Source organism: Filicampus tigris, chromosome 5 (genome assembly GCF_054856515.1).
Source record: "Filicampus tigris isolate MCC_2025a chromosome 5, RoL_Ftig_1.0, whole genome shotgun sequence".
NCBI classification, from domain to species: domain Eukaryota; kingdom Metazoa; phylum Chordata; class Actinopteri; order Syngnathiformes; family Syngnathidae; genus Filicampus; species Filicampus tigris.
Window position 1 is genome coordinate 27,807,501 of NC_141221.1, and position 14,203 is coordinate 27,821,703.

At 37.2% G+C, this 14,203-nt stretch overlaps 2 protein-coding genes across 5 annotated transcripts in view; one reads left to right on the top strand and one right to left on the bottom strand.

Moving 5' to 3' along the window:
* oclnb (occludin b) overlaps positions 1–5,109 on the bottom strand; it is a 21,850-nt gene extending 16,741 nt beyond the window's left edge. The window contains exons 1-2 of the mRNA XM_086032156.1: positions 4,972–5,109; positions 1,535–1,611 (exon numbers count right to left, since the gene is read on the bottom strand). Coding sequence (XP_085888282.1) covers positions 1,535–1,587 — 53 coding nt within the window. The 5' untranslated portion in view covers positions 1,588–1,611; positions 4,972–5,109. The remainder of the gene's footprint in view (positions 1–1,534; positions 1,612–4,971) is intronic.
* gtf2h2 (general transcription factor IIH, polypeptide 2) overlaps positions 1–14,203 on the top strand; it is a 34,109-nt gene that overhangs the window by 424 nt on the left and 19,482 nt on the right. Inside the window, exons 2-5 of one of the 4 annotated variants that reach the window (XM_086032159.1) lie at positions 6,302–6,376; positions 11,891–11,963; positions 12,041–12,118; positions 13,011–13,047. In XM_086032159.1, coding sequence (XP_085888285.1) covers positions 11,908–11,963; positions 12,041–12,118; positions 13,011–13,047 — 171 coding nt within the window. In that variant the 5' untranslated portion in view covers positions 6,302–6,376; positions 11,891–11,907. Of the gene's footprint in view, positions 1–6,301; positions 6,377–9,830; positions 9,988–11,890; positions 11,964–12,040; positions 12,119–13,010; positions 13,048–14,203 lie in introns of those variants that run through there. The other 3 variants (XM_086032157.1, XM_086032160.1, XM_086032158.1) reach the window with 3 other exon arrangements.

The window sequence follows — 14,203 nt, forward strand, 5'->3', positions numbered from 1 at the left end:
GCTCTACCATTGGCTAGCCTAGCATCTTCCTGGCATCCCATTGGCTTCCGTATGTTTCTGTGTGTGTGGATAGACAGGTAAATAAATAGATAGATGCAGCGTCCTCGTCATTCGCCCCTCGGGCCATGAGGTCTTCCGATAGTTTGACGTGAATTAGAAACGAGGAAAAGAAAAAAGGGAGAAAATCGTTTTTTTGTCCATACAAACAAAGCAAGAGATAATAGAAAACTATGAAAGGGGGATGCGTTTTGTTGATCTCGCCAAAGAATATGACCGTAATGTATCGACAGTCGCCACATTATTAAATCAGTTGTTTACAAAACCCCAGGCAAAAACCACTTCTGAGAGAGAACATGAACTAAAGAGGGCAAAAAGCGATGAGGACAGCAATTAGAAGGTAAACGGCCATCATTTTTATTCCTTACTCTATTCTTTGTTTTTTGCCATTATGCACAACTCTAACTTATATTGCAATAATCTAATTGGAACATGTACTTGTTACATGTTTTCATGCATTTTTATGCTTCATAAACATTTATGTCTGAATATTGGGGGGCTTGGAACGGATTAGGGCATTTACATGGAAAACACATCTCTACTTATAAAATGTTCTACTTAAGAAATTTCTTCCAGAACCAATTAATTTCGTAAGTAGACATTATCTGCTTTCAACTGGTATGAGACTCTTGTTCTCTTTTTTCTTTTTTGCCGGTTTTGATGTGGCTGTACTCAAAAAATACAAAGGTTAATTTTTGTATATTGAAACAGTGGTTTTGATTGGTCATTAGATACTCGGTTCAGTGGGAAGATGTGTATGTATATGCAGTACATATGTGTATGTATATACATATGGGTGGGTGTTTGTGCACATGTATATGTACTGTATGTGTGTAAGGAGTAAGGTTTTTGTATAGGTGTTTTGTATAGGTGTTTGCGTGTGTAGGTCGTTCGAAGAGGTTAAGTGGAAAGTAATTTTTGTTTTAGGAAATTAAGATTATGAGCGGGGTTAGGGCATTTAGAAGCTATTAGCTTCAGCCCTAAATTTATCGGACAGCCACAGCATTCGATATGTACATTTTTATTTGTACGGAAAATGTATGTGTGTGTATGTGAATAGGCTGTTCGAATAAATTCATTCATTCATTCATTCATTCAAAACCTGGTATCTTCGCTAGATGTTTGCTTTTTTTTAATCATTATTTTATTTTTTTATTTTCACAACTTCCAAAGACAAATTGTGAATTTAAAGAAGCCTTCACTTTGGACACTTGCAGTTTTTACTTGTTTTTGTATCATGCAGGGTTCAGTTTTGTCTTCAGTAAAATAAAAATATGCTCTGTTGAGATTAGGTGACTGATTGTCAATGGGCAGCAAAACATCTTTGGCCGGGCAATACACCAGATGCATGCGTATCAACCAGCCAAATATGCCATCCGCACGTGCCCCCCCGCCCCCCCCCGGATTAAGGAATGTGTCTTCAACTACAGACAAAAGTACATGTACATCACATTATATAAAATATTAGTACACTCACTGTTTGCTGCCACTTGGCTGGTATGGCGGGATGCTGATTTTATCACGTGGCATCGTGAAGTCCACTTAGAATGCACTCTACAACAAAATCACACATGTTCACTGAAAGGGTAACTCAAGACAACATTTTTCTTTGCAATTATTCGTGGAATAAAAACGAAGCAAATTAATCCATCCGTTTTCATCAGTCCCAGCGCTTTGCCATTTTATTCTGTACCTCTGCTATCAACTGAAATTGACGTCACATAACCAAACCCAAAAAACAGAGAAGCAGTGACATTTGCAATGCGAGCCCAAAGGAAATTTTACATCAATTTCAGGCATATAGTATATATCATTGCAAAGATTTTTTTTTTTGCAATGAGTTCCGCTTTAAAACAGGACAAGCAACGAACGACTTTATTACCGACATCTCGCAAACTAGTTCATGAGCGTCCCTGCTATCTCTGAGCTATGCTCTAAATGTCCCTTTTGTCACCAAATTAACATCCATAAATGCAGCACAGTTTGACGCCACTGTAAACAGGGGTGGAGCCATGGGTGGGCCTGGTTGTGCACAGACCCACCCAGATTGACAGACTGCCCACCCAGTGAGATTCATGGGAAAAAAAAAAAAAAAAAAAATTTAAAATTTGTACTAAATTATTATTAAATTATTTTTGAATTTGTGTTTCATTGTGTTTTTTATTTTATTGAATATTAAGAATGGCATAATTGTGGTTGTCTAAGGAGGATCTGAACTTCATATTATTCAGTTTGTCATTTATTTGAATATACGATGTGTAGGGATAGGAGGATTGTGCTCAGTGAGAGAAATATTCAGGCCCACCCTGATTTTTCCAGGCCCACCCATTAGCCACGTTCAGGCTCCGCCCCTGACTGTAAACTGTGACCACAAAGATAAGATTTTAAATGGCTGAGAAATTATACAGTGTGAGTGACGTAAACCAGTGCTGGTTCCTCATTGGTAGAGCACATTTATCATCACGGGTCCATGCCCTACTGAGTTTAAGCACTGCATAGCATTATTTGATCAGAGGTGGGCATTCCCACTGACGGACCACTCTGTCAATCCGTCACCGACGGACGCCAGTTTTGCTGGCGACTGACTAATGGTGGGACACTTTTTAAAAAATGACGGATTAATCACTGGATTATCATCCGTTACTGTAATCGTCGTTAACCGCCTCCGTCAGCGACGGACCTCTCAGTCGTCACTGATGGACGCCCGTTTTGCTGACGGGTTTTTTTCGGGAAGGGGAGGGGGCAGACTGACGGACCGTCTGATGGACCGACTGACTTCTGCCGGACTTAACTGATGGACTGACCAAACTGATGGTTACAATTCGGTTCGTCACGAAAAATGACGGACTGATGACGAATGACAGAACAACAACATTGAGTAAAATGCCCACCTCTGTATTTGATGATCGATGGCAAGAAAAAAAACACGCACACAATGTTGTGTTATCTTGTCACCCCAATCAATCTCTGGATGTTGCTTTATTGTCATCTTTTACCATGGCCAACAGACTAATGTCGAGATTCTTATTTTATTATACTAAGTTTTGCAGGGATGTAAAGAGAAAGAAAGACATTTTGGGGAGGGGGCAGTTCAAACTTAAGTTACGAAACAACGGTACTAAAGTATGTACAGTATTTGCATGAAATCAGATAGTACAGTGGTCTGTGTGTGGCATGCATTATTTTTGTTTACTTTAAGCCAGCAGGTTGGAATCCATCCGTCTTTTTTTATTCTAATCACACTCATATTGCTTTTTGGCAACAACTCACACATACTGGTAATGGTCGTCATGTCGATGGTGTCTTTTACTGCTCAAGTGTTTAAGGAATGAGATGAAGTCATGTTGATGTTCTGTGCACAGGGACTGTCATCAGGCCATCATTTCATATGTAGGGGGGTACAAATTGTTCAAGAGTAAGCCAACTTTTATGAGCAAATGATCATCTAACATTCAACTGCTCCTCTCCATAGTGGCATAAAAACAAAAAACTGTCAAACTCTGGTTGAAATAAAACATACTAAAGCATTATTAGCCAGAAAATTAAATGTCCAACGGAAACACTGAACACAAAAATTCAGTAAAACATCATTCTAGCAAGCAAGCTTACTGGACAGAAAATGGAAATAAAATGAAAAGGTTATGAACTCGTTTTAAAATAACTAACTAACTAAATAAACAAACAAACAAACAAATAAATATTTTTAAAAGTTCAAATCCTTTCATTTCAGTTTTTAAATGTGGATCGCTTTAGATTTCCCAGGTACTCCATAAAAGCAGACAAATTGCCTTTGTGTTTTAAGTAAATCAAGACATACATGGACATCATCTTGGATTTAGAAAAAGTGATCAACGTTTTAGCCCCAGTCGTTCCTAAAACTCAAAGATTCCCTCGTTCCTGTCATAACTTATCTGAAACCCACCAAAACCTCAACCCAAGAGACTAGGGTCAATAATTGCCAAATATATCGTTTTCGGTGTATGTGAACAGAAGGATAAAACAATCAAATTAGTAATCAGTCCACTTCGCTCCTTCTGAATTCTAATGTAAATGATTATGGGATGTGATTTGATAGGCTACTAATTAAAATATTGTAATACAGTACAATAAAAAAGAAATTAGACCATTTACGTCCACACATTTTTTTTTTTTTTAAAAAGCAAGATTTTATATTTGGATTCTAATGTAAATGATTATGGGATGTGCTTTTATAGGCTACTAATTAAAATATTGTAATACAGTACTATAAAAAAGAAATTAGACCATTTACGTCCACACATATTTTTTTTAAAAAAGCAAGATTTTATATTTTGCAATCAGTTGTATTCTTACAGTTAATACGTGTAAAGCACGTTCTCTTTAAATAATGTGCACAACGTTGAGCACAAATTCCAAGCAGAAAATAAGGATTGGATTATTGTTTCACGCATTAAAATAGCGAGCTCGCGCTTTCATTTTGCCATATATTTTCCACGAGGCAGCAATTCAAATTTCATCAAGCATGTCAAAATCTGTAAAATCCCATCAGATTGCGATGTCATGTTTTTAGGTACTGTGGGAGTCCAAAAACTATGCGTGAATGTTATTTAAAAGTTCAATTCACAGTTTTAAAAAACTCATTTTTAGTACAAATGCAACATCCAGCAATGGTCGTCGCCTTTCTTCACATCACAGTTAGCCGAGAGAAACACGCACCACGACTAAAGATTAATAATTTGGAAGGCGTTCACCGAATCGTAAATTCGGTTTCATGTACGTTAACATGGCGTTATCAAAAAGCAGAGCGAGAAAAAGAGCTCGTTCAACAAATTGACAATATCGTGCTAATACGAGTTACTGTATGTTTCTAGTAACTTGAGATTTTCTGTTGGCAACGTCTTCTACCATGAATGTAAATATGATTTGAAAACTCACCTTATAACGCTCTATATCCGAATCACTATGACGTCGAGAAGAATGATACCTGGACTAAAAGGTTTCAAGGCGTGTGCTCGTGACGCTTGCTCCTCCTTGAATGCTACTGGACGAACCTGTTCGTCCCTGTCTCATCAGCACAACAGCACAGTGCTCTGACATGAAACCAAAAAAAGTGCTTCTGTCACTATCTGAAGCATTCCAACAACGGCTCTACTATTGTTGTTTTTGTTTTGTTTTCCCCACTAAACATTTCCCAATAATTGGAATGAACTGTTTTACATTAAAAAAAAAAATCATCATCATCATCATCATCATCATCATCACCATCATCATCATCAACATCATCAATAACAACGTCTCATTGGGCATTAAAAAAATAAATAAATAAACTAACAGTAATTGAATTTTATGGTATACTACATACTTAGAGTGAAAGCATTAAATACATTTGCTGTTTTACAAGGTTCCCCAGTAGAGGGCGAACTGTTACAAATAATGTGAAAGTGTTAGGAGAGAGAGAGTTATTCGGCCACAACATAACAAATTCGCAACTATCTATCCATCTATCTATCTATCTATCTATCTATCTATCTATCTATCTATCTATCTATCTATCTATCTATCTATCTATCTATCTATCTATCTACACATGTATGTATGTATATATATTAGGATGTAACAATTTACTCAAGCCCCGATTCGATTCGATTTCGATTTTCAGTTCCCGACTTTCATTCGATTCGATTTTTTTATTTTCTTTCAAATCGCTACCATGCTTGCCGTTATGCGCTAGTGTGGTGCTGCAGTCATTCGCAAACACAATATGCAATGATGTTTGGCGCAAGTGTGTCAAGTGGGGCTGCCACAGACAATTATTTTGCTCGTCGACTAATCACCAACAGTAGTGCTGAGTTGCACTAACACTATGAAACTGCCGAGAATTACAAAAAAAAAAAAATACTTGTAAACATTTCACTTTTTTGGGCACCAATCCATTTTTTAATGTAGAGGAGAGTGAAATCAAATGAGTCAAATTAGGGAAAAGCACTGTGCTAAATAAAACTAAACTAAACACGTTAATTGGTTAAAACGTTTTGTTTTGCTTCTCGAATATGCATGATTTAATCTACACATTCAAAATATGGAATGCACATTAATTGACATAAAACGTGATCTCATCATGATCACCTCCACAAAATCAAAAATACCATGGAGATTGCTCCTCCACTTTCACAAGCTTAAGCGGACAAGAGCATGAATGCGCACACGAACCCCGACTGGTTATATTTCTAACATTTAGCTATGCTAAACTCATGTCAACTCTCAGGAGGAAGACTGCGGCTTGCAGCGAGGAGCAGGCAGATTGGAGCATTGCTCCCCCCTCTTCCCTCCCCGGCTAAAGGTAGGATACTAGGACGGCTAATAGCAACAACTAGCTTCAGGCCGTTAAAACAAAAGGCGTTAGCACAACAACACTTTGCGTCCAGCCTGCGTCGATCTTCATATCGCGGGGTTGCCTCCCAAGTAGTCGCGTTCGTTGTCCGACACCGCTTGCAGCCGCCAGAGAGGGAGGTAAGCCCTCATCGAACAAGCGTCAATGTTCAGCAAACAAAAGGTTCCAGCGAGGGTGACTCCACAATCGAGTGTGGCCGCATTGGGATGTACCTTTTCGGCTGTTTACGTTCCAAATTGGACGGTGTGTTGTTGGTCGCAATACTGGGGCCATTCTTCATCCAAATAAATGTGCACGTCTACTCATTCCCACTTCAGTCTCTGTAAATATCCTGACTGGTGTTTAATGCCTCCCCCGTCCTAGCAGTAAAGAAGCAGTGTATTTTTTGTTTTTGTTTTGTTTTTTAAGCAAAGAAGCAGTGTGCGCTCGTCCCAGCCTAAATCTATGTAGCTCTGCTGACTTCCACATTTACTCATTCTCATATAAATCAGCCACAGAGAGGTTAATCCTTTTGATATGTTGAAGTGACATTAGTAGAAATGTCCACATACATTTTGGTGCCAATTGATCGCCGTTTTTGGATGTTATAAGCAATGAAAGTACAATGATTTCCAATGGAGAGTTTGGAATCGGTTACTCCCGTGACTCTGGCCGAACAAGGATAGAACGGTAGGAAGCGCGGCCATTGGCCTAATTATCGAGAGGCGTTATTCATGGAGTCACTTATTTCCTCATTTCTCCAAAATGAATGGATGAAATAGAAAATGGCAACTCTTTTCATTTTCCTGATCAAAAAATATATAAAATGAACTTGAAAACGTGAAAACATGGCCATCCCGGCCCCACCGTCCCTTTAAGTGTTTGTGGAAAATAGGTCATGTTGAGTTAACTTGGAGTGCTGAGATTTCCGATTCCTAAACGCAACACTCACGCCCTAGTCCTATTGCTCCTCGATGTTTGCTGACTAATGCATCGTTAGTAATCCAATCCTGGAAGTTCTAGCGTCAAGTAATTTACACAATGTGCGTATGCAGTTTGTTTACAGCAGAGACATGAGCGAGCGGCTATGGTTAACATGGCGTTACGAATCGATTCTTTTATTTATTTACACCGATGCATATATTAAGCATTTTCAATAAATCGTTACATCCCTAATATATATATATATATATATATATATATATATATATATATATATATAAATGCTTCAAAAAACACTCAAAGGAACACTTTGAAAATACATCAGAGAAAAAAATCATGATCATTTTGTTCATTGTTCATTTATTTTGGTACTCTCCTTCTGTTAGTTTATTTTGGCAGAAACTGTGTGATTTTATCGTGATCGTAATATTGAAAGGGATGTCATCATCGCCTGGAAAAAAATATATATATATTTTTTTAAGATACTACTACGGAAAAAGGTAATACGTATGGGATAAATCATTTGGTACTCATGTCAAAATATCATATACATTGTTGTAAATTCCATGGATTTAGACATTCGTTCTATTGAATATTCTAACAATCGAAAGGTTCTGAAAACTATGGAGATTTGCATCAATTTAAATGTGTTTCTGTAAACTTTTATGTCCCTAGCATGTTGTAGCATAACCATTTTCTCTCTTTTTTTAATCATTATTATTATTTTTCCCTTCGTTAGTTATTTCTCTGTATATTTAGACTGTTATCTTGACTGACTGTTCTGTTTTTTTCTTGAATTTGCACTAGTTACTACAAATGCTCCTTATTTAAACATTTTGTGTCTACGGTTTACAACAAAGGGGGAAAAAAAAAAGTTAATTGACAACACTGCAGGCATACCAACCATATGGGCCCGTGTCTTTTTTGGTCATAAGATATTATATTTGGAAGCAGCTATGAAAAATGGAAAAACGACTCGTTATTTGAGTTTCATTTTAAAATACAAAAAACAAAATTGAAATACTGTACAGCTTAATTTTCTATTTTATTGTCTGGAACGAGTAACGAAAAGTCTAAAAAACTGTTTTATTTTCCATTTTTAATTCTAAAACGAAAATAAAATATGCACGTGACACAAATCGAACTACAGCTCGTATATCTGTTGTCACTGACAGCATTTCTCATACTGACCAGAAGATGGCGAAATGTACTGTAATGCTCCATCTCCAGCCTCATTCCACAAACGCTACACAAAATTGTTGGCTCCCCCCTTTTATTATAATAATAATAATAATAATAATAATAATAATAATAATAATAATAATAATAATAATAATAATAATAATAATAATAATAATAATAATAATAATAATAATAACAATAATAGGCGGCACGTTGGTCGACTGGTTAGCACGTCCGCCTCACAGTTCAGAGGTCGTGGATTCGATCCCGGCTCCGGCCTCCCTGTGTGGAGTTTGCATGTTCTCCCCGTGCCTGCGTGGGTTTTCTCCGGGTACTCCGGTTTCCTCCCACATTCCAAAAAAAAACATGCATGGTAAGTTGATTGGATACTCTAAATTGCCCCTAGGTGTGATTGTGAGTGTGGCTGTTTGTTTGTCTCTGTGTGCCCTGCAATTGGCTGGCAACCGATTCAGGGTGTCCCCCGCCCACTGCCCAAAGACCGCTGGGATAGGCTCCAGCACTCCCTGCGACCCTTGTGAGGACAAGCGGTATAGATAATGGATGGCGTTCATTTATTTATTTATTTGGTTAGTGGAGCATACGTGTACATTAACTTATCACTTTTGGATCATTCAGCATCCAGGCGAGAATGTTGGTCTTTCCCCATGGTTGGAGTGGAGTATGTATGCCCAACTGACTTCTTACAAGTTGGAAGACATTTGTGATGCTAATTCGACAACACATTGGTTGAACATGTCCATATGGTCAAATTAGTTTCAATCTTTTCTCAGAGTACCACCATTTTTTGTCCAGGCCTGTTTCATGAGTTTATATGATCATTTTTAAAATAAAACTGTTCAATCATTTAAAAGCTATTTCTGATTTTCATGAATTAGTTTTCATTAAACATTTGGTTTTATTACTTTTCTTATATTATTATTATTATTATTATTATTATTATTATTATTATTATTATTATTATTATTATTATTATTATTATCAATTCTTTAACAGAGGATACCAACATTTTTTAAACACAACACAGCGTAATGTGTAAAAACTATTTTAGACCACCCTTTGTCAGAACAAATGCAAGGGTTGTTTTAAATAGTACCTGAATAATTGTAACAGAAATATCTGTGTTTAACAGCTTTTTTTCTCCCCTTGTTTGGCCGCACAAAAATTTCTGAATTTCTGCTCCTAACCTAAAGGAAAATCAAATAACCATTCGTTTTTCAATTTTTTTATATCTTGTATATCTTGTTTCAACATTCAATGACCAAAAGATACACGGACCCATATGCCTTCAAAGTGGAGCGGAATGTTGTTTCACAGTTCACGTTTCGCACGGATTTTAAACGTGGAGCACCCAATGTTGAATTGAATGACCACACTCAAGAAATGGACAAGAAGTAGATACACAGTCTTGGCGGTTCCAGTGCGCTTTTGGATTGTAGGTAGGTTTATAGTTTTTTCCCCCCTGGCCAGAAGTAACTGAATCATAATAGATGGGAAATACGGTTACCTTCGAATACCCTCAATTACAGCGATTAAAAATAATGATAGCTGAACAAACGACGCGAAAGACGTTGCCTTACTTTTTACTTGGCTCGATAATTTTAGTGGTACAACAGTGTTTCTTGAATTTACATCTTTGCATGTATGGTAGTTTCATGATCTTGCACTTTGTCCCACATAAATATGCTCACTTGTAATAGTAGATCCACTGGCATTATCCAAAGATATTTTAATACAGGAGCTCGATCAAATAGTTTGCCTTTACAAAGATAATAATGCTCAGTATTAGTCTGACTATATAGTCACAGAGAGGTGTATTTCAGTGATGGAGAACTGCATTGTATCACCCCGAGAGGTGTTTATCAAGCTTTGGCAACTTAATTTATATCTCTGTAAGAGTGCAAAAAAGAAAATCATAAAGACTTCGCAAATACATTTCTTTTTAACTGCAAAAATATTAATACGGCTCCTGAACTGGATTGTTTTCTCCAAAGATGGGATTGAAATTTATCTGCGGTCAAGCTATCACGCTCTCGTTTTCCCGTGGTCAAGCTATTCGCTCCTACGTATTTGAGTGCGCGCAAAATCTAAACGTTACGGTAAATGCTTTTCCGCATGTCGCAACTGTGCACAAAATACAGTGCACAATGCATCACTTCCTTCACGTTCGAACTGCCATAAAAAACATTCCTCCAATAAGTAGAAAATCATTCCAGCGGCTTCTTCTTCCTGAGGGCTCATACTATCAGCATGCCAAGTTTGGACTGATTTTACTGTACAGTTTTTTTAAATTAGAGGCAAAGTCTGCACAAAATACAATACATGCAGTAGACAAATCATTTCCCTCACATTTGAACTGCCACAAAAAACATTCCTCCAATAAATAGAAAATAATTCCAGATTTTACTGTACAGTTTTTTTTTAAATTAGAAACAAAGTCTGCACAAAACAAAGTACAAACAGTACAAAAATGATCATTTATTGTTCATTTATTGTTAAAAAAAACATTGTACAGTAAAATCAGTTCAAACATGTTTTTCTACTTATTGGAGGAATGTTTTTTCATGGCAGTTCGAACGTGAAGGAAGTGATGCATAGTGCACTGTATTTTGTGCACAGTTGCGATGTGCGTTAAAGCATTTACCGAAACGTTTAGAATTTGCGCGCACTCAAAAACGTAGGAGCGGATAGCTTTACCACGGAAAAACGAGAGCATGACAGCTTGACCGCAGTGAAATTTATTAGTGTATGTTGTGATAAACTTGACTCGTACTGTAGCAGATGGAAAAAGTCCTGGAAATGTCTTGGGAAATAATTTCAAGAAAAGAGTGGGAACCCTGTTTTAACACTTCTATTCACTGGCTTTTGATCAGACCTGAAATTTTCGGCTCTTTTTGGGGTACAGTATATAGTGTTTTATGTACAAATTTTTATCAACACTGTGTATTATGGCCTTTTATTGTTTATTATTATTATTTAGTATTATTTATTTGTTTATTGTTTGTAAAGTGCTTTGTTACAGATCCAGCTGTAATGAAATGCGCTATATAAATAAAATTGTATTGTATTGTATCGTATAATGTCAAGCTGCTATGCCACTTTGTTTGGCTCATAAATTAGTAAATTTGACTGAAATTTACCGGCTCATCAGGCATGCCACTGAAGAAATCCTATTGCATTGGATCTCTCTGTCTGTCTGTCTAATCTATCTATTATTAAAATATTGTGTTCTACATTATACACAACAAAGAACAGTCTCCTTAATTTGGGATTTATTGCAAATAAACATATTATTTAAGGAAAATGATCAGTTTCACTATTGTAATTGCTTTGTTATTTTAGTGAGAATATCAGTCATAATGGATGAAGAACCAGAGAGAACTAAACGCTGGGAAGGTGGCTATGAGAGGACATGGTAAGACTTACACCGGACGACAATTTTTAAATGGGTTTATTTATTCACGTTGTTGCTTTTTTTTTTTTTTTCAACAGGGAAATTTTGAAGGAGGATGAATCGGGATCACTCAAAGCCACAGTTGAGGAGATCCTGTTCCAGTCTAAAAGGGACAGGTACGTTTTTGAGTGCCAATCACCCACCAAACCTTCATGCCAATTGGCAAATTTGTTTTATTTTAACATTTGTGAATGACCTTAAGCATAACACACAGTGTTGAGTGCATCAGTAAATTCCGCTGGTCCATCATTTGTCATTCACCGCTCTTCCGTCATTGCTAAATAACAGTTCATCGCCGCGATTTTAGGACTGTCAGTAAAATACTGTTCACAAGGCTAAGAGCACATCATTGTATTCATTTAGAAACAGTTTGGAGCCCTAAACACCAAAAAAACAATACATAAATTATGCTATTATTGCTTCTCCCCTCTCCAACTGCCTTTTGTGGCTGCGGTAGCTGAACAGGCAGATGTTCCACTTGGATTACACCAGCTTCTGGAAGTTGGCACTGGGTAGGAGGGTCCTTTTCAGCTCTCCCTTAGAGATAGGGTGAGAAGCTCGGTCATCCAGGGGGCTCAGAGTAGAGCCGCTGCGCCTCCACATGTGTTCTGTTGTATTATTATTTTATGTTAAATGTTCCGTAAAAAGATTTGTTACAGCTGCGCTTGTGAAAGCGCTATAGTATTGTATTGAGAGAAGCCTGATGAGGTGGCTTGGGCATCTGATTTGGATGCCCAAGCCACCTCATCCTTGGTGAGGTGTTCCAGGCACCTCCCACCAGGAAGAGGAACCAGGCACGACACAGGACACATTGGAGAGACTGTCTCTTGGCAGGCCTGGGAACGCCACAGAATCTCCCTAGATGGGCTGAACAAAGTGGCTGGGAAGCCTCTGCTTCCCTGCTAAAGCTGCTGTCACTGCAATTCGACCACCGGATAAGCGAAAGATGGAAGGATGGATGATTGAACTGGTATTTATTTAAATTTTATCATATTCCTTTCTTCACAGGATAATAAAAAGCTGTGGCCAAATTAGACTTGGAATGGTGAGTTCAACCTTTTCTTTTGCTGTATTTTTATGGTTCATGAGAATCTTTAAAATAAATACCATTTGATTTACTATTATTTACTATTTGACTATTATTTTAACTTTTGATAACATACCGGTGGTGTGTGGTTGTGGGACCTCTTTACAATTCTTGACAATTGAAAATCTTGTTAAAGCCCTCAATTTTTCTTTTCTCCTTTGTCACTTGTTCTGAAACACAACCGACATTTCCTCGATATTGATGTTGGCACCCTCTTATTAGGTCTGAAGAGCGAGTGGCAGTCTGGAGAGATATAATCTCAATATCAAGAAATAATTGATAGTTAGAGTATTATTCAGGTCGTCCTCACCATGCAGATGTGCACCAATAGGTAAAATTGTTGGTCCCCCACTGTTAAAACTCACAGTGGTCACAGAAATAACTTCCATCTCGCGAAAGTAATAGTAAATGAAAATGGAATAAAAATTAACCAGTGACAATCAGACATTGTGTTTGAATTGTGTACCCCCAGAAACCAGAATAATTTGACCATAGTGACATGTTCAACCAAGGTGTGTCCTCTTAATAGCATCAAAGGTGTCTTCAAACTTGTAATCAGTCAGTCGGTCTATGTAAAGTGTGACCGGTAGTAGTCACTATGCTGTTTAGTGACATGGTGTGTACTACACTAAGCATGGACCACAAGAAGTAATCGATAGAATTGTCTCAGAATAAAAATACAATTATACACAAGCATGTTGAAGGTAAAGGCTATGAGACCATCTCCAAGCAGTTTGATATTCCTATAACTACAATTGAACATATTCAGAAATATAAGATCCACTGGGTTTTCATTGAGGCAAAAATGAAGCATACCAAGAAAAGAACACTGTCCGTACTGTAGTGTTGTCAAAAGTATCTATACTTTCACGCTAGTGTTGTCACGATACCAAAATGTTGACTTTGATAGTATACCTGCATAAAATACCTCGATACCGTTACAGTACCATGACAAAAATCTAAAAGCAGCAAAATTAAAACTGACAAAAGAACTTCAAATAAAAAAAAATGTTCTTAATTGACAATACAGTATTATATATAGAAAATAACATTTTAAACCGTGTTAAAACACTTGCACACGTGTGGGGGAGTGAGATAAATATATTACACTGTT